The sequence below is a fragment of the Amblyraja radiata genome, chromosome 17 (assembly GCF_010909765.2).
Source record: "Amblyraja radiata isolate CabotCenter1 chromosome 17, sAmbRad1.1.pri, whole genome shotgun sequence".
Lineage (NCBI taxonomy): Eukaryota > Metazoa > Chordata > Chondrichthyes > Rajiformes > Rajidae > Amblyraja > Amblyraja radiata.
The window spans coordinates 37025359-37045481 of record NC_045972.1 but is presented as its reverse complement, the minus strand read 5'-3'; the positions used below and the strand labels follow the sequence as shown (position 1 = coordinate 37045481).

Here is a 20123-nt window from a genome sequence, read left to right as displayed (position 1 = left end):
TAGGGAAAATTTACAATTTTACTGAAGCCAATTAACCTACAAACCTGCACATCTTTGAAGCGTGGGAGGAAACCGGAGCACCCGGAGAAAACCAACGCAGTCAGATGGAGAACGTACAAACTCCATACAGACAGCACCCATAGTCGGGATCGAACTTAGGTCTCTGGCGCTGTGAGGCCGCAACTCCACCATTTGAACCGAACCAGGTCGTTTCACTTGGTGCAGAAGGAAAGTGTAGTGTATTCTATAAAATGTGATGCAGATATTGCTGATCCAACTGTGTACCACACAAGGACAACTGTGGCAATTTAACAGTTAATGAAATACTGTAAATGGGAAATGACTGTGCATCCTGGCTGTGGGATCAACTGGAAGCGGTTTGTGTGGGTTAACATGTCTGTAAACCATGGCGTGAACTTAGATTGAACGGAGACTTGGTGACTGGCGTTGGAACCGACCCATAAGCTACAGGCAGGGATTTTACCATCGTGTGCATAAAAGCAAAACGGAACTGCACACGGTTTATGTAGCACACGAGGAGCTGAGGCACTGCACACTGCTCTTTGCCACAATGACCTAGGGCATTGCAAACTGCTTTGCACGACACTGTGTATTTAAGCACACAGACAAATGTGAGATAAGAGAAAAATAGATAAGGATAAGTACAGAAGTAATGCAACCTTCAGCTCAGGGAGCATTTGTTCAAACATGAGTGACTCCCTGTTGACATTGGTTTGTAATAAAGGAAGTTTGATCTGAAGGAAAACTCTGAGTGAATCTTCTATCCACAGGTGCCAATGTTAGAATTCATAGATCTTCCATAGATCTGAAGAAGGGTTTTGGCCCAAAATGGTGCCTATTTCCTTCGCTCCATAGATGCTGCCGCACCCGCTGAGTTTCTCCAGCAATTTTGTCTACCTTCGATCTTCCATAAGGCTCAATGGGGGAGGACCACAGTCTTGGGTCCTTCTCCTGCTGGACATTGAGGGGCAGAATTCCTGTAGGGACCCCCCCCCCCCACCTCAAACAACAGAAGGGATATCACATGAGTTGCAAGTGCGTTTTCGTTAAACATAGTTTTAGTTTTAGAGATATAGCATGGAAGCAGGCACTTTGGCCCACCGGGTCCACACCAGCCAACGACCACGCCATACATTAGCACAATCCTACACTAGGGAAAATTTACAGAGGCCAATTAACCTACAAACTTGCACGTCTTTGACACGTTGGAGGAAGCGGCTGTGATGTGAGGCAGCGGCTCTAACCGGAACTACTGAGTATGAGCCTATTGAATGCATAATCACTGAGAATATATGAAACATTTTTGCCTATTTTTGTTTTCATGTATGTATTTATTGTAAGAAGAAATGTTTTCTTATTTATGTCCTGAATGGCTGACCCCTTGTGTTGAAACTGTGACCCCTGTTTCGAGCCACCCCAGCCACAGCGACCATCAACCCTGCATCTATCCTGCCAAGTCCCGGTACAATGTTATACATTTCATTGAGATCGCCCCCATTCTTCTGCAGCCAGCTTGTTTTCAAGCTCTTGTGCGTGGGCCAGGAAATTTGTCAGTCCTTGTATGTAATTTTCCACTGTTCATTTTAGTTTCTCATTCTGGTCAGACGTGATTCTGTAAAATTCCAGTACACACTTTGTACCTTCAGCTGTGAAAGTGTTTACTCAACATGTCTGCTGGTTTCTCATTTAACTTTTAATTCCTGCCTCTAAGGGAGTTATATTTACACTTGATATTTTTGTTTACAGTCATTAATAGATATTTCTTAATGGTTTCCCGCACATATTCTATTTTCTTCCTCTTCATTAACTTTTTGATGCTGTTTTACTGATTTTGAAAATCCCTTCCAATCCTCTGGCCTGCTTACATGGAGTGCGTGAGGCTGCAGCCACTGTTTGAATACCTAAAGGGGCTGCTCCTTGCCTTCGTGCAGCATTTTTCACCCACCATCCTCATCTTTGGACACCCTGTGCGTAGGGGAGAGGGTAGGGCTGAAGATGTCCTGGTTGGGTTGCTCCTGGGCCTGGCCAAGATGGCCATCCGCAAGGCACCGGGCGGTGGAGGGCTCTACCCGAGCCGGTTGCCTGCCCCTTTTCCGGGGATACGTCCGTGCCCGGGTGCGGATAGAAAGGATATGCCCTGTCTACGGGCACCCTGAGGGAGTTCCGCGACCGCTGGGCACCGAGGGGGGTTGAATGTATCCTGGACAAGGATTGCAATATAGTTGTTTAGCAGTTGCTTAGCATATTTGTTCGTCTTGTATTATGGTGGTGTTTTGTTTTATTGTATTGTAAATACTATTTTAATATTTGAATAAATATTTTTGATTAAAAAAAAATAAAGTAAAAAAAAAATCCTCTGGCCTACTTATGTCTTAGGCGTTTCATTCTTTAGTTTAGTTTAGTTTAGTTTAGAGATACAATGTGGAAACAAGCCCTTCGGCCCACCGAGTCTGCGACGACCAGTGATCCCTGTACACCAGTGCTATCCTTCACATTAGGGACAATTTACAACCTTTGCCACAGCCAATAACCTACAAACTTGTGTGCCTTTGGAGTATGAGAGGAAACTGGAGCACCCAAAGAAAACCCATGCAGCCACACGGAGAACATACAAACTCCTTACAGACAGCACCCGCAGTCAAGATCGAACCTGGGTCTCTGGCGCTGTAAGGCAGCAACTCTACCGCTGTGCCACTGTGTCCCCTGTTGCTGCTAACTTTCACGGTGAGTTACTTCTGTAACCATTTCAGAAGCGCTGACATTTGCTTACCAGCGACTTTGGAACACATAAGTGACTCTCACATGATGATTGCGGTTCATTTATCTCCCCCCCTCCCCTCACTTCCCCCTGCCACCTCATAAATTGTGTGGATTGAGAATGACTGACACAAGCTCTCTGACCAAATTTGTCGTGGGAACGCACGAGACTTCAGTGAAAGCAGTTCCTTTTCCAGAGTGTGGGAACAAAGTCAATGTGGTGGACATCATGGTCGGCTGCATGGAAACTTGATTAGTAAGGGTGTCAGGGGTTTTGGGGAGAAGGCAGAATGGAGTTGAAAGGGAAAGATAGAGCAGCTATGATTGAATGGCAGAGTAGACTTGATGGGCCGAATGGCCCAATTCTGCTCCTATAACTTATGAATGTATGAAGTCCTTCAGCCCACGCCAATCAACAGGCACCAATATTTTATTAATCCTACAGTAAACCCATTTAAAATTTGCCTGATATTCCCGTCAACTCCCTCCCAGATTCTACCACGCAGGTCCTACAAAATAGATTCAATTTACCGTGGCCACTTACGTGGGAGGAAACCAAAGCACCTGGAGGAAACCCATATGGTCAAAGGGAGAATATACAAAGTCCGTACAGACGCCACCCATAGTCAAGATCGAACCCGGGTCTCCTGCGCTGCAAGGCAGCAAGTCTACCGCTGAGCCGCTGTGCCACTGTGCCACCCTGGAGAATACTGGAGCACCTGAAGGAAACCCGTAGGGTCAAAGAGAGAATGTGTATAAACTCCACACAGACAGCACTGGAGGTCAGGATTAAATCTTGAAGCAGCATCCCCACTCACAGTGCCGTGGTACTGACTGAACCTCTGAAGGTCAACTTTTATGTTGGTGGTGCCATATAGTTGGGGAATAATTGGCAACGGTTATATTTGCTGATCTGTCTTTAAACGTTTCTGCCCCATATTTCATTATAAGGAAAGACTGCATCTGATACCAAGTGAATGATTACAGAATTTCCTATTGCAAACATCAGAAGTTCACTAATACAGAATTTATAAGTTCATAAATCATTGGAGCAGAATTAGGCCATTCAGCCCATTAGCATTTAGGACAAGCCATGCAGAGTATGTGAATATAAGGGGTGGCACAGTGGTGCAGTGGTAGAGCTGCTGTCTTACAGTGCCAGAGACCTGGGTTAGATCCTGCCTACAGGTGTTGTCTGTACAGAGTTTGTACGTTCTCCCTGTGACCAAGTGGGTTTTCTCCAGATGCTCCGGTTTCCTCCCACACTCCAAAAACGTATGAATTTGTAGGTTAATTGGCTTTGGTTAAATTGTAAATTATCCCTATTTTGTAGGATAATGCTAGTGTACGGGGTGATGGCTGGTTGGTGGGGACACGGTGGGCCGAAGGGCCTGTTTCCGCGCTGAATCCCTAAAGTAAAGTCCAAAGCGTGCAAACAATATGGTCTGGTGAGAAGAGGTGGGTGAGTGTAATTAACTCCTCAATGTTGGAGGTGTTGGATAGGGTGAAGACATTTACATCAATTTGCTTATCCTTTCCGCAGACTCGAAAGATTTTGCAGAGACATCATTGATGATATCTTACCAGCCACTGATTTAAGTTGGCCTGCTATAGGATAAGTTTGCTTTCAGATATACTGTGTGGCCTCTTCTATATTGGCATATGGGACAAGCCATGAGTATGTATTGTATTGTATTGTATTGTATTCAAATTTATTGTCATTGTCTCAATTAGAGACAACGAAATGAATTTTCCTTACAGGCAGTATCATAAAAATATGATATGTAAGTAAGTACACCGTTAACTATTGAGTCTTCAACATTGCATGACTTTGACACACTGTTGTATCAGGTAATAGTTAGCTACAAGTCACTATATATTGTTTAGGAAGGAATTGCAGTTGCTGGTTTGAAGAAGGGTTCCGACCCAAAACATCACCTATTCGGATCCTTTACTCCAGAGATGTGCCTGACCCACTGAGTTACTCCAGCGCTTTGTATTATGTATTTTTGATGGCTTTATCTTTGCCATTTACCACTGAAGGGCACACACAGCCAAGACTTGTCCTAGTATGAACCAAAGATCTTATAGCAGAGCATAAGATCTTTGGTATGAACAGCCTCAAATGTCCTGACCCGCAGTCCATCTCCAACCTCACCAAAGACAGGTGAGATAAACACACCTATCCCATTTCTTGTAGAAAAAGCTGTCCTTTATTTCCTTGCAAAAACAAGAAGGGGCACGAATCAAAACGGATTCTTTGGTTGTGAGGCACCAAACAAAGTTCAACAAAGCCAATGTGGCTTGACACAACCGCTTGTCACAGCCTCTATATGCAGACATGTGCAAAGATCTTATAGCAGAGCTCTGTTATAAGATCTTTGGACATGTGTGTCTGGGAGGTGGGGTGGCTCCAGGTGACGGGTTTGAACGCGGAACCCGCCGCTCGCTGCAACCATCCGGCCGGAGGACAGCGGGTGACACTCGGGCTGACATGGCGGCAGCGGCGGCGGCTGCTTGGCAACGGGCGTGAGTGAGTGAGTGAGTGAGGGAGGGAGTGAGGGAGGGAGTGAGGGAGGGAGTGAGTGAGTGAGGGCGGCGGCGGCGAGATGTTCCTGGTGAATTACAGCAGCAGCAGTGAGGATGAGGATGAGGAGGAGGAGCCGCGGCCGGGGGTCCGGGTAGATGTCGGAGCCGCCGCCGCCGCCTGCAGCGAGGAGTGAGTATTGAGTGGCTTGTTGGGTCTGGGCTGGAGATGTAACGCCAAAACATTCCCTCTCCCTCCCCTTCTTCTATCCTCCCTCTCTCCCTCCCCCTCCCCTTCTTCTACCCTCTCCCCCCATCCCCTCCCCCGTCCACCTCCCCTGTCTCCACCTCTCCCCCTCTACTCCTGCCCTCACCACCGTCTCCTCCAATCCCTCCACTGTCACCTCCTCACCTTCCCTGGGGTGATTGACCTGCACAACCATCTTCCCTTGTGTGAGGCATGACCCAACCGTTGAGGTGCATGCCATCAATATCCATTGACTTAGTTGCTACCAGGATTGCTTGATGCCCTCCATGACCAAATGCCTTTTGAAATCCTTGAGAATACTCTTATTTCACCTGTGAGTTCTCAAGATAAGGCTGAAACATTCACTTTATGTTATAACCATATAACCATATAACAATTACAGCACGGAAACAGGCCATCTCAGCCCTACAAGTCCGTGCCGAACACCTATTTTCCCCTAGTCCCATCTACCTGCACTCAGACCATAATTCTCCATTCCTTTCCCATCCATATACCTATCCAATTTATTTTTAAATGATAAAATCGAACCTGCCTCCACCACTTCCACCGGAAGCTCATTCCACACAGCTACCACTCTCTGAGTAAAGAAAATCCTCTTGATGTTACCCCTAAATTTCTGCCCCTTAATTCTGAAGTCATGTCCTCTTGTTTGAATCTTCCCTACTCTCAATGGGAAAAGCTTATCCACGTCAATGTTCAGCGAGAAGAGTTAGGAGAATTTTCCATGGTAGACAAAAGTGCTGGAGAAACTCAGCGGGTGCAGCAGCATCTATGGAGCGAAGGAAATAGGCGACGTTGCCTATTTCTTTCGCGCCATAAATGCTGCTGCACCTGCTGAGTTTCGCCAGCACTTTTGTCTACCTTTGATTTTCCAGCATCTGCAGTTCCTTCTTAAACAGGAGAATTGTCTATCGCAGCTTCCTCCTGAGATCCCCACAAATGAAGCTCGTTTTTAAGAGTCATGATGACTCGAAATGTCACCTATCTATGTTCTCCAGAGAAGCTGCCTGACCCGCTGAGTTACTTCAGCACTTTGTGTCCTGTAAACCAGCATCTGCAGTTCCTTGTTTCTGCTAGTTTTTAGCCAGTTGGTTTATCCCATTTAATGTCATGAAACGGCTGAGAACAATGAAGACAAGAAAGACACAAAAAGTTGGAGTAACTCAGCGGGACAGGCAGCATCTCTGGAGAGAAGGAATGGGTGATGTTTCGGGTCGAAATCCTTCTGCAGACAAAGGGTCTCGACCTGGAAACATCACCCATTCCTTCTCTCCAGAGATGCTGCCTGTCCCGCTGAGTTACTCCAGCTTTTTGTGTCTATCCGGTGTGTAGACCAGCATCTGCGGTTCCTTCTTACACATGACACGAAAGACATTGAGAACAGACCATGTCCATGTTGTAGAACTGAACACTTGCATTCCAGGGCTAACTGTGTCTTTAGCCGACAGTTGCAATGTAGTTAGAGCACTGACATCCACCTGATAATGTGTAAAATTGCCCAGTTATGGCCTGCTCACACAAAGGACGACCAATCCAAACCTGATTAGTCCAAGTAAGTCTACTCTCAAACAACAGCAATGTGATGGAAAATTAAGATCAACATTTCTGTCAAGCTCCACTTACTCTCCAAAGATCTCCCTGGAGAAGGATGGACCTGACGGGCTGCCCGCGGCCATAAGCCTGGTTCATTGCTGCGAAGAAGGATCCAGCTGCCTGTGCGGGAAGCTCAAAAGCCTCCAAGCTGGGCCCCAAAGGTCAGTGGAGGAGGAGGAGGGAGCCATTGGCGATGTGGGACACATGGAATGGGCCAGGAGGAGAAGGACCGGGGTATTGCCTCCATCACCCACAAGGTCGCCTGCAGAAAGCGTCCCCGTGACACAAAGGCAGTCGGGCAAGGAGAGGAACATCAGTTTGTGGCACAAGCCTGTTGAGGGCGATGGGTGAGGCCCTGCAGCATCCTACATACAAGACATACAAGATACAAGATACATTTATTTGTCACATGTGTCAGATGGCACAGTGAAATGAGATTACCATACAGCCATACAATAAAAATAAAGAACACAATACACGATAGAATTCAACATAAAAACATCCCCACACAGCAGAATTAAATTTTCCCACTGTGAGGGAAGGCACCAAAGCCTTGGGGGTTACCTGGAGTTTATCTGCATGGGGGGCGCTCCAGTACATTCAGCATGTGGATTGGACTGTGGACATTCTCATTTTCTTTTTGTAAATGGTGCCAAAATATAGCGACTGCATGTGTGAGCTATGCACAAAGAATTTCACTGTGCAGAGCATATGTGAACCATTGAACCATTGAGATCTGCTCACAGATCCCTAGTTTGGGTTTCACCACTACATTGATGTGCAGGCAGCATTTGAATCAGTGTGGAGTTGAGGAGGACTGAAACACTGAAGCTCGTATATATGAAGGGCACAGCGGTACAGTAGTTGGAGTGTTACCTTGAACAGTGATCTGAATTGCTAGACAGCGCTGCAGGAAACATAAAAAAAACAACCTTAAAACTTTTTAAAAAAACACTACACTAGCACTATCCTACACACCAGAGACAATTTACAATTTAACCAAAGCCAATTAACCTACAAACCTGTACGTCTTTGGTGTGGGGGAGGAAACCGGAGCACCAGGAGAAAACCCATGCGGTCACAGGGAGAACGTACAAACTCCGTACAGACCGCACCCTTGGTCGGGATCAAACCCGGGTCTCTCACGCAGTAAAACGGCGACTCTACCATTGCGCCACTGTCCCGCCCTAATTACCCTAGATGCTGAGTTACTTCAGCTTTTTGTGTCCTTTAGCCGCACATAAATGGCGGGGAAGTGCTCGGGCTGATTATAAAAGTGTGTTTTGTATTTCAATCGGTGATTGATGCACAGAGTGAAGTCCCAGCGCCTGCCTATCCCAGAGAGTGTGATGGGAATGTTCTCGCAATCAGAGGAGCACCTAGACGATAGCAGTAATCACGATGGTCGAATCCGCAGCTTCCTGCACCAACGAGGGAACTGGTCAACACTGGTCTACGTGGAGTGTGAGTTACATCAACAAATACGTTCATTGATCTATTGGTGATAACATTAATTGTGATCAGCCACACAATGACGGCAAGAGCAGATCATTGACTCCGTATCCTAAAACCTGGTACTCGTTTCTTGATAACCCCAAATCTTTCCACCGCCTATAAGACAAGGGTAATGGGCATGATGGAACTGCTCCCCACATACTTCTGAGTGAAAAAGTTGCCCCTCAGTTTCCTATTAAATCTTGCTCCTCTCACCTTAGATAAGTCCTCTGGTTTTTGATTCCCCTATCCTTTGTAAAAAAAGACTCTGTGCATTCATCCTATCTATTATTGTCAAGATTTTATACAGTTCTATAAGATCACCCATCCTTCAACCTCTTGCGCTCAAAGGAATAACGTTCTCACCTGGCCAACCTCTCCCTAAAGCTCAGCCCATCAATTCTTGGCAATATCCTCGTAAATCTTCTTTGCCCTCGTTCCAGCTTAATGATATGCCTCCTATAGCAATGCACCAAAACGGAACACAGTACTCCAAATGTGGCATCACCGTTGACTTATAAATCTGTAACATAATGTTCCAACCTCTATACTCAATACCCTGACTGATGAAGGTCAACATACCAAAAGCCTTTTTTTTACGACCCTATCTACCAGTGATGCCACTTTCAGGGAACTATGTACCTGCACTCCTAGATCCCTCTGCTCTACAATACTCCCCAGGGCTCCGAGGTCCTGCCCTAGTTTGATTTCCCCAGATGCAACATCTCACACATATTGTCATGAAACTCCATTAACCATTTCTCAGCCCACTTGCCCAGCTGATGAAGAGTCTGAAGTCATTTTTGGTAACCATCAGACATAATGGAAAGAAGGTCATAAATGAAAAACAGAAACAATTCTATATCCTATCGCCACATCCTCTGATTATTTCAAGATGCCTAACAGCCAAATTTCAACAGTCAAAACTCAAATTTCACTGTACCTTAGTTGGTGGTTAAGTGACAATAAACACAAACTTGAACTTGAACAGTATTGACTCCACGAATAAAAATGAAATTAATCCCAGAACCGACATCTTTTTGCTGACAATAATTGACAATGAAGAGAAAGGTTTTGTGTACATTATTACGAGTAGAATATGTGGTCCTTTAATCTTTTGCTGGAGCTATTATTCTCAGCTGAGCAGGAACAGATTTGTTATGGAAATGGGTCCAGGTTTATCATCACTCAAAGTGAAATGTTCTACAAAAGTGACATTTTTCTGTTCATGTGATCCATTTAATGTAGTAGAAATATCAAAGGCTCTTCACAGAAACGTTATCAAACAAATGTTTGGGCTATGTCAGAAGAAAATTAGAGATTTTTAAGATGAGAGAGTTTTAAAAGTGTCTCGAAGAAGTAAGAGGGGTGTCCTAGAGTCAGATTCATGCAACGTGGAAACAGGCCCTTTGGCCCAACTTGCCCACACCAACCAATATGTCAAATCCACACTAGTCCCACCTCCCTGTGTTTAGCCCATATCCCTCTAAACCTATTATATCCATGTACGTGTTTAAATGATTCTTAAACATTGCAATTGTACCTGCCTTAACCACCTCCTCCGGCAGCTCGTACCTTACGCACGCCACCCTTTGTGGAGGTTTGAATTCCAGTTTAGGACGGTGTAGTTGAATGCACTGCTGCTGATAACAGAGCAATGAAATTCTGTGACGTTTGGGAATCCAGAATTGACGAAGCACAGACGTATGTGTAAGTGTGTAGGAAGGAACTGCAGATAGAAACATAGAAAATAGGTGCAGGAGGACGCTCCTCGTCCCTTCGTGCCACCACCGCCATTCATTGTGATCATGGCTGATCGCCCCCAATCGATAACCCGTGCCTGCCTTCTCCCCATATCCCTTCATTCCACTAGCCCCTAGAGCTCTATCTAACTCTCTCTTAAATACTGGAAGTTCCAAATTTTGCATTCAGCACCTTCACATAATATGAAACATACGAAATAGAAGCGACAGCACTGTGGCGCATTCGTAGAGCTGCTGCCTTACAGCACCAGAGACACAGGCTGGATCCTGACTGCAGGTGCTGTCTGTACGGAGTTTGTACGTTCTCCCCGTGACCACGAGGGTTTTCTCCGGGAGCTCCTCCTGTTTCCACCCACACTCCAAAGACGTACAGACGTATGGGTTAATTGGATTTGTATAATTGTAAATTGTGCCTACTGTATGTGGGATAGTGTTAGTGTGCGGAGGTCGCTGGTCAGCATGGACTTGCTGGGCCCCAGGGTCAATGTACAGGGGCAATGCTGACGCCACAATGTCTCTGCTGTTATCTTGGGGAAGGGGTTAACCAAGTGAGGGAATTAAGGAGTGCATGAATTGAGATTACCCTTGAGTCATTTTGCTAGTTTCACTGCTTATATCCGAAGATAGAGACAAAAAGCTGGAGCAACTCAGCAGGACAGGCAGCATCTCTGGAGAGAAGGATTCTGGTTTAAAATGAAGATAGACACAAAATGCTGGAGTAACTCAGCGGGACAGGCAGCATCTCTGGAGAGAAGGAATGGGTGACGTATCGGATCGCGACTTTCCATCTGAAAAAGGATCTCGACCCGAACCGTCACCCATTCCTTCTCTCCAGAGACGCTGCCTGTCCCGCTGAGTTACCCCAGCATTTTGTGTCTATCTTCGACATATGTATAAGGTTAGGGGTGGTGAGGATTAAAGATGGCAGAATGGAGACATTTGAAAAGAACGTTGACAATTGTCGAGGTGTTGAGGAGAAGGGACATATGAGTCAGGATACAGCATGATGATTGCAGTCTTCCTAATGCTTAGCTAGAAGGAAGTTCTGTCTATGCAATGCTGGATTTCAGATCATCTGACAATTTAATACAGTACTTCCCCTTTGGTGTATTGGTGCACCACTGATGCCCTCTGGTGGTATCAACATGCAGATTAAATAGAAAGCGGGGTGGAAAACAATGCAGTATTGAAATGTTTGTATTTGTTACATGCTGAACTATGAACTGTAGGCTTGAACCTACAATCCTTTAAGGTGATGGTGTTAACACGGCAGGACACTTCTTTCAAGTCGAAGAATTAATCCCAGCTCCCCTAAAATGTTCTGACAAGCGAGATGACATTTCACTAAAACATTCAAAAATCTGACAGGGTTGGACAGATTACATGTGTGGAGAATGTTTCTCCTGGTTGGGGAGGAAGCAGATTCTCGAATGGGGGCAACTCAATCTCAGAATTCAGGATAAGACACTTCAGACTGAGATCAGCAGAAATCTCTTTACCTAGAGGGTATAGACCTGTGGCTTCCCCTACTACTGTGGGGGGGGGGGGGGGCACAATGGTTCAGAGGTAGAGTTACTGCCATACAGCGATGGAGACCTGGGTTCAATCCTGACTACGGGTGCTGTCTGTTAGTTCTGCTGCTTTTTTTCCTGTCGCCAGAAGTTACATATTTTAGAGAACAATAAAATATGGCTTTGACAAATAACAAAGATGTTACAATTAACACAGGCTAAGCAATCTAACCATCAATCATTAATCAGCAAGCAGGTTCAGAATAATGCAGCATTTTCTCATGGATGCTAAACCGTTTTCTGTGCAGGGCCTTTAAAATTAATATGCACGTGTTTTCCATCAGATTATCCTGAAGAGGAGTTTGTGGAACTTATTGATCTATTACTGACACACCTGCAAGCGCACAAGCTGCCAATGACTCGGGTAACGGAGTTCCATGTAAGTCTGTCACAGACCGTGGTACTGCGCCATCATTGGATAAGCATTTTTGTGGAGTCGTTAAAGGAAAAGATGACCTTTTTTGACAGGTACGATTGGAGTTTCTGTGAAGTTGATGCAAGGACATATCTCTGCAATAAATCAAATGTATTTGTGTTTCAGCAATCATAACTGATTATATATACACAATAACAGTACATAACTACCAAAGAGACTCAGCGGGTCAGGCAGCATCTGCGGAGGGAATGGACAGGAGATGGATGCAAATTGCTGGAGTAACTTATCGGGCTGGGCAGCATCTCTGGAGAAAATGAGTAGATGAAGTTTCGGGTCAAGACCCTTCTTCAGACCCTACGCACGAGGGAATGGGCAGGCAGCGTTTCAGGTCGGAACCCTTCTTCAGACTGATGGAGTAGGAATGAGCACTCCACATCAGTCTGAAGAAGGGTCCCGACCCCAAATGTCACCTATCTCCTGCACAGCTGCCTGAACTGCTGAGTTACTCCAGCACTTTGCTGGGATATGAGGAAAGAATAGGGGATTGAAGCCCCATTACATTTTTGTTCAAAGACAGGTACAGTGGTCATTGTGTGGTCTTGACCCCATCAGGCCATCATTGCATGAGTTTTGTCACAATGCTGACTGGACATGGAAAGATAGATTTGGTTAATGGGCAAACATGGCAAGGACAACAGAGTGATCATGCACTTATAGTGAGTGGTGCAGCGGTAGAGTTACTGCCTTACAGTGCCAGGGACCCCAGTTTGATCCTGGCTACGGGTGCTGACTGTACAGAGTTTGTACGTTCTCCCCATGACCTGCGTGGGTATTCACAGATTTCCTCCCAAACTCCAAAGACTTACAGGTTTATAGGTTAATTGGCTTGGTATAAATGTAAATCGTCCCTAGTGAGTGTAGGATAGTGTTAATGTGTGAGGATTGCAGGTCGGTGCAGAACCAGTGGGCCGAAGGGCCTGTTTCCCCAATGTACAAAACTAAACTAACTTATGCAATTCCGTTTACAACCATGCCACAAAATGATGTTCCCTGTTTTAATGAGACTCAATAACTGGAATATCTCCATTTTGCTGCAGGTTTTACTGCCTTTCGGATAAAGTAAAGATCTACACTAATGAAGAGAAGACCAGGTATAAAACCGCCATTAATTATTTTTTTTCTGTTTTGATTGGAACATCTATGTACTGTGTGTCCAAAATTAAATGTAAAATTATGCAAATCTATTGTTAACTTTGATTTTAAGCAGTTTAATAGAACTCAATAAAGCCATGGTGTATATGGTTCTGCTTTTCTCTCAGAATATGTAATGTATGGAAATTAGGTCTTTGGCAGTCTCTTGGGATTGAGGATGTCCTGATTCTAGTCCAGCTTATTGGGTTCTGAGGTCCAATTTAGGAACCACAAATTCTTCCACTGATCGGATAGCAGATGTTTTACAGGATGTAAAGGTGGATATTTGTGAATAGTTTGTACATTTAATCTAAGGTGCTTATACTTAAACATCACCATACCTCTTTACATTGAATGTATAAGTTGGCTTTCATAAATCGCCATTCAAAATTCACTCATTAATAGAGGCTCAACTTTTATCTCTCTGATTTAACATTCAATGCCCTTTTCTGTCCACTGGATTATCAAAGTTAAAATATAATGAATGTTATCAATGTCAGTCAATGATGAATGTTGGCTTTCTTGACATGATGTATTCGTCAGTTGAAGTTAATCAGATATCCTATGAAACAAACCCTGAAGTGCAAGACTGGCACAGTTTCATATTCTGCACCAATATCAGTTTTTTTATTTTCGTTTTAGAGACACAGCTCGGAAACAGACACATCGAGTCTGCACCGACCAGCGATCCCCGCACATAGCACTACCGTACACACACTGGGGAAATTTACATTTATACCAAGCTAATTAACCTACAAACCTGTATGTCTTTGGTGGAAGGAAACCAAATATCTCTGAGAAAACCCACGTGGTCACGGGAAGAACGTACTAACTCCGTGTCGACTGCACCCGTAGTCAGGATGGAAACCGGGTCACTGGTGCTGCTGCCGCTGCACGGCAGCAACTATCGCTGCGCCACCGTGCTGCCCATCAGGTGTCAATTGCATCAATTAATTCTGATTTTACTGACATGAGGCTTTGATTGCTTCTGATATCCTGCTTTTGTTTTATGGGACTCAAATGTTTTTAGAAATCACAAGTTGAGTTCAGTCTAAAATAACTTCACTTAGGATTACCTACAAGATTCTGAACTCTACTCGGGTAACTTGGTGACTTGGATCTCTTGGCTAATGGGCATGCTCAATTTTATCATACCGTGCGGGAAGCACTGGTAATGCAAGTCTTGCGTTTTTGATGGGGTGGAAGATTGCAACCTTCACGTGGTCCGCCCTGTTTCAACGAATGCAATCAACCTGGCGTGCACAATCAAATAAGATCAAATAGAACAAGTTGTCCTACAACTTTAGGCTGTGCACGCCATATGCAAGAAGAAGAAGGGTTTTTGATGTTGCTTTAATAGTTTCATGTTCAGCCTACATTTGACTCTTGAGATAATGGAGCCTACTTTGTTTTACTTGTTGGCCAGGACCTTCCTTGGTCTAGAGGTTTCAGCTGGCAGCAACTATCTACTGGAACTGCTCAAAGAAGTGGATAAATCCATGGAGGAGTTTAACCTGAAAACTTATCATAAGGTTTGAGCTCTTTATTTATCTTGCATCTTGGCACATAAATATTGTTCATTATTATACAATATACAGGTCGAACACCGATTTTCCGGCACCCTTGGTTTCAGAACCTTCTCGTATTATGTTTCCTGGTCCAACAGAGATCATGTAATAATGATACAGCAATAAGCCTCTGATCCACTAATCCCTCCTAGTTCAAATCTTGACATTGTATCACATAGTTCATTTTATCAGCTTCCCTTTTGTGGTTAATGCTTCCAGACTATTTTAAGGATGCAAAGGGCGGCACAGTAGCGCAGCGGTAGAGTTGCTGCCTTACAGCACCAACGACCCAGGTTTGATCCTGATGGCGGGCGCTGTCTATAAGGAGTTTATACGTTCTCCCCGTGACTGTGTGGATTTTCTCCGGGTGCCCCGATCTCCCGCATTCCTAAGATATGTAGGTTTGTAGGTTAATTGGCTTCTGTAAATTGTCCCTTGTGTATAGGATGGATCTAGTGTTTGAGTGATCGCAGGTCAACATGGATTCGGTGGGCTGAAGAACCTGCTTCCACACTGTACCTCTAAGCAAAACTAAACTAAAATTATACCATTGTGATTTTTGCTGCTTGGAGGAAAGTAGTTCCATAGGCTGTATGATTGATGTTACAAGTATGTATGGAGGCTTGCACTATTTTTGTAAGGACCCTCTCATGACTCTTTCAAAACATTGTGATGTCCTACAGAACAGCAGATGCGTGTTCTAAATGTAACTGCATAAAAAAGTCTTGTCCCAAAGCCATCACATTCATCTTTCATAGAAAACGCAGAATAAAATTTTCAAAGGCTTTGTGTTGTAACATTTGCAAGCACTCTTTCATGTGTATAAAATTTGCTGCTTCAATTTTGACAGAGCCCTTCCTTTCACATCAGTGTGGCCTGGTGCTTGGGGGATCTGACTGCTGAACTCGAGAAACACCAACATGAGTTGCAGGTCAGTCCTGAAATGAAAGAACAAATAACTATATTGGTGGTCTTTTTATTTTTGCAAATCTGACCACTTAAAATCAAATATCTGTTATATTTATAGAATCTTTTAGGAAGGAAGAGAATGGAAAAATGAGAGTCATATTTTGACAGGTTTGACGTAATGAATTTTGAAAAGCCTTTTCTGTATCCAACATGTCGCCATAATTGGCCCTTTCAAAATGGTCTTTCTTGGCTTGCGTAACATTATGGCAAGAACTTTGCCTATTTCTTTGAAAGTAAAATCCCAGTGTCAATCATTTAGTTACAATTTGGTTTTGCTGAATTGTATCATTCTTTACCTTTTCCTGACAACTCGCTGTGTTGTGCGAGTCAGAAATATCGCTGACAATTAGTTTGGTTGCTTGTTGCTAAAGGAAATGAGGGAACCTAACCTAACAAACCTTTTAGGGATTCAATAATTTGAGAAGAGTGGAGAGAACATTTAAGCTTTAGCTGTCAAAGTTTATCAAAACAATTATGGGCGGCACAATGGCGCAGTGGGCAGAGCTGCTGTTTCACAGTGCCAGAGACCCAGGTTCAATCCTGACCTCTGGTGCTGTCTGAGAAGTTTGCACGTTCTCCCTGTGAACGCGTAGGTTTCCTCCGGGTGCTCCAATTTCCTGGCACATCCCAAAGACCTGCGAGTTTGTAGGATATTTGGCCTATGTAAAATTGCCCCTAGCGTGCAGGGAGTCGATGCGTAAGTGGGGATTATAGTAAGTGGGGATTATATGTGGACGGGTGCTCGATGGCTGGTGTGGACTCGATGGGCCAAAGGGCCTGTTTCCATGCTGCATCTCAAAACTAAATTAACTTAAACTAAAATGTATTTTGTAGTCATTCCAGCAAGTCTTCATCAATGCTTCACGTATAAAATGTTGATAGCAAAATATGTTGTAAACTATACAAAATGTTGTAAGAAAACTATACAGATTAATTACCTTCTGACGCTTTTTCTGTCCAAACTTCTTTTAACTGTCGTGTGGTGAGAAATAAACCTACATCTATTTCCAAAAGGCAAACAATGCTTTTTGTATTGAGCCTCCTTTATTTTCTAAAATCACTAATTTCTGTCTGGACTTTCCGCTCTTTGAATTCATCAGCTTTCCTACTTGAACCTTGGCAGAGAATACTGGCAAAGTGTTTGTCTGCACCGGGGACACGATTCTTCTGTTACTAATATCCAATGTCTAACCTTCCACAAGAACAGTAGACATTGCTGGGCAGTCATGAATAATGTTTATATTACTATCCTACCCGCCAGTAATTGGATAATTGTAGCAGTCTTACAGCCGACAGGAATCTATGGACTGAAATCTGGGACTTTCCAACCATGACGACTGATAGGTTCAAAGATCAGTTTATTGTCACATGTACCAATTAAGGTACAGTGAAACTCAAATTACCATACAGCCATATATTTTTTTTTTTTTTTTAAAAGCAACAAGACACACAACTACATAAAGATTAACATAAACATCCACCACAGCAGATTCCCCACATTCCTCACTGCGATTGAAGGCAATAAAGTCCAATCTTCTTCCTCCTTAATCTCCCGCGGTTGGGGTGATCAAAGTTCCCGCAGCCGGCGGTCAAAGCCCCCACGTCGGGGTGATCGAAGCTCCTGCAGTTTGGCGCTCCCGAAGTCAGTCTCTAACCAGGGACCACAAGCTCACGATGTTAATGTCCGCAGGTTCCCGCAGTTGGAGCTCCCGAAGTTGGTTCAGGCAAAGGCCCCCAACTCCTCGAGGGGCAGTGCGGACGGAGATACGATACGGAAAAAAATCGCATCTCCGTCGAGGTAAGAGATTTTAAAAAGTTTCCCCCACCCCCCACATAAAACAAGCTAGAGAACACTAAAACATACATTTAACACATACTAAAAAGAAACAACAAAGGAGGGACAGACAGACTGTTGGCGTTGCAGTCATTGGTGGTGCCACTCAATGGATTGGAGCAGAATACGGCCATTCGACCCATCAAGTCTACACCGCCATTCAATTATGGCTGACCTAAATTTCCCTTTCAATCCCATTCTCCTGCCTTCTACCCATAACTCCTGGCACCCTTTTTTTTAGGGTTGTTCAACTATTTGTTAAACTTAGTTTTTACACAGCATTTTATTTTCCTTGCATCGAATTTCTCCTCAATAAAGGACAGTCTCGTGTGTAATGGTAATGCTGTTTTATTAGACAACACAAAGGATGTTACTATTTGCATCTGAAAGCTTGTCACTTTCTTCCTGGGATAACCTTCCTGAGCACAACAAGAATTGAGCATTTTTCACATTGTTATTGTTCATTTAATCTGTTAAGTGACCTATCATGACCTTCACCTCTATTATTTAATCTATTTTGCTAAACATACTTTTCCCTGTAGGTGATTAAAGCAATTAAAACTACCCTTCTGCCAACAGAGAGCACTATTTTTAAATCATTATATCAGACTGGGTGGAACTTGATCTGCTATGTGCAATATGCCTCAAGGATAACAGAAACCTGAGCAATTAAAGTGTTTCTGGAGAAAAGGAATAGGTGAATAGGAGAGTCAGAGTCCCCCGACACCCATTCCGACTCGAAACGTCACTTATTCCTTTTCTCCAGAGATGCTGCCTGACCCACTGAGTTACTCCAGCTTTTTGTGTCCATCTTCGGTGTAAACCACAATCTGCAGTTCCTTCCTACACAATTAAAATTTTTCAAGACTTGTATTATATTTCAAAATGAAAACATTCCAATCAATATGTTTTGGCAGTGTATCCGATACAATGCAAACCCAAGTCTGAAATGTTGCTATTGTTTGCAGGACATGGTGGATAAATTTGAAAACAGTGCCAGAATCCTCCAACACTACGCAGATCAGGTTCGATGCAAGACAGGAAACAAAGTGTTCTCGTTTTCCTTGCGATAGCGACAGATGCAATCTCTTTGAGGGCTCAACTTGAAGGTGGAACTTGACCGCTGGCTGAAACAATGCTATAACAACGACGTTACCTCAGTGCCAGTCATGGATCACGCATAATGTCTAGTTCATCAATGTACGGACTAGTCCTTTTTGAAAAATGAAGGTAACTGCACTTTTACATGGAGCAACAAAATTAAATGTGTAAAAATAAGATTTAGTCTTGAACTCAACGCTGGAGTGAAATGGGTGAACACAAATAATTTAAAAGCCATTATATATCTGGAGATAACTGCCTCAATGTCAGTGGTCTGACGAAGTCTATTGCTAAGTTACAAACAATGTTTATAATATTTTCACCACATGCACTAAAGTGGTTTAAAATATTGCAAAACAGCTGAGCTTTACTGTATTTAAACATTTTCCTATTTTTGTTTGTCTTTATCTTTTTATAAAACATTTTTCATGGACTTTCTTATTAAACCAAAGATTGAAGATTTGAATAACTTGTCGTTGCAGTCTTCTCAATGTTTCTTAGAGTAAAAAAGTTTCACCTGAAACTTCAAGCAGAAACTATCTGCAAAGAGCACTAAGCTACATTCTATAATGTTGTAGTTTGAATGTTAAAACAGAAAGGTCCCAACGCAGGAGTGGCTTTGTGACAAATCTGTGAATATCCTTGATTGGCTCAGCCTGAGCCCGGACTTGAACCCGATCGAACATCTCTGGAGAGTCCTGAAATTAGCTGTGCACCGACGCTCCCCATCCAACCTGACAGAGCTTGAGAGGATCTGCAGAGAAGAATGGGAGGAATTACCCAAATACAGGTGTGCCAAGCTTATAGCGTCATACCCAAGAAAACTCGAAGTTGTAATCGCTGCCAAAGGTGCCTCAACAAAGTACTGAGTAAAGGGTTTGAATACTTATGTAAATGTGAGATTTCAGTTATTTCTTTTTAATTGCTTTGCAAAAATTTCTAAAGACCTGTTTTCATTTTTTTATTATGGGGTAGTGTGTGTAGATTGATGTTAAAATAAATTAATTTAATCCATTTTAGAATAAGGCTATAGTGTTAACAAAATGTGGAAAAAGTGAAATGGTCTGAATGCACTGTACATGGATAGGCCA

The 20123-nt window shown here is 43.7% G+C and overlaps 1 protein-coding gene across 4 annotated transcripts; it reads left to right on the top strand.

The window, feature by feature from the left end:
- Nucleotides 1–4441: 4441 nt before the first annotated feature.
- Nucleotides 4442–19498, top strand: usb1 (U6 snRNA biogenesis phosphodiesterase 1). 4 transcript variants are annotated; one of them, XM_033036179.1, is made up of 9 exons: nucleotides 5267–5323; nucleotides 5373–5497; nucleotides 8478–8629; nucleotides 12278–12461; nucleotides 13467–13520; nucleotides 14987–15092; nucleotides 15979–16059; nucleotides 17788–17895; nucleotides 18900–19498. In XM_033036179.1, the coding sequence occupies exons 2-9, from the start codon at nucleotides 5388–5390 to the stop codon at nucleotides 19002–19004; spliced, it is 900 nt and encodes a 299-aa protein (XP_032892070.1). In that variant the 5' UTR covers nucleotides 5267–5323; nucleotides 5373–5387; the 3' UTR covers nucleotides 19005–19498. The 4 variants fall into 4 exon arrangements, with proteins under 4 accessions (XP_032892071.1, XP_032892070.1, XP_032892073.1 ...); XM_033036180.1 differs by lacking the exons at nucleotides 5267–5323; nucleotides 5373–5497 and adding an exon at nucleotides 4442–4460; XM_033036182.1 differs by lacking the exon at nucleotides 17788–17895 and having other exon boundaries at nucleotides 5275–5323.
- The last annotated feature ends 625 nt before the right edge of the window (nucleotides 19499–20123 follow it).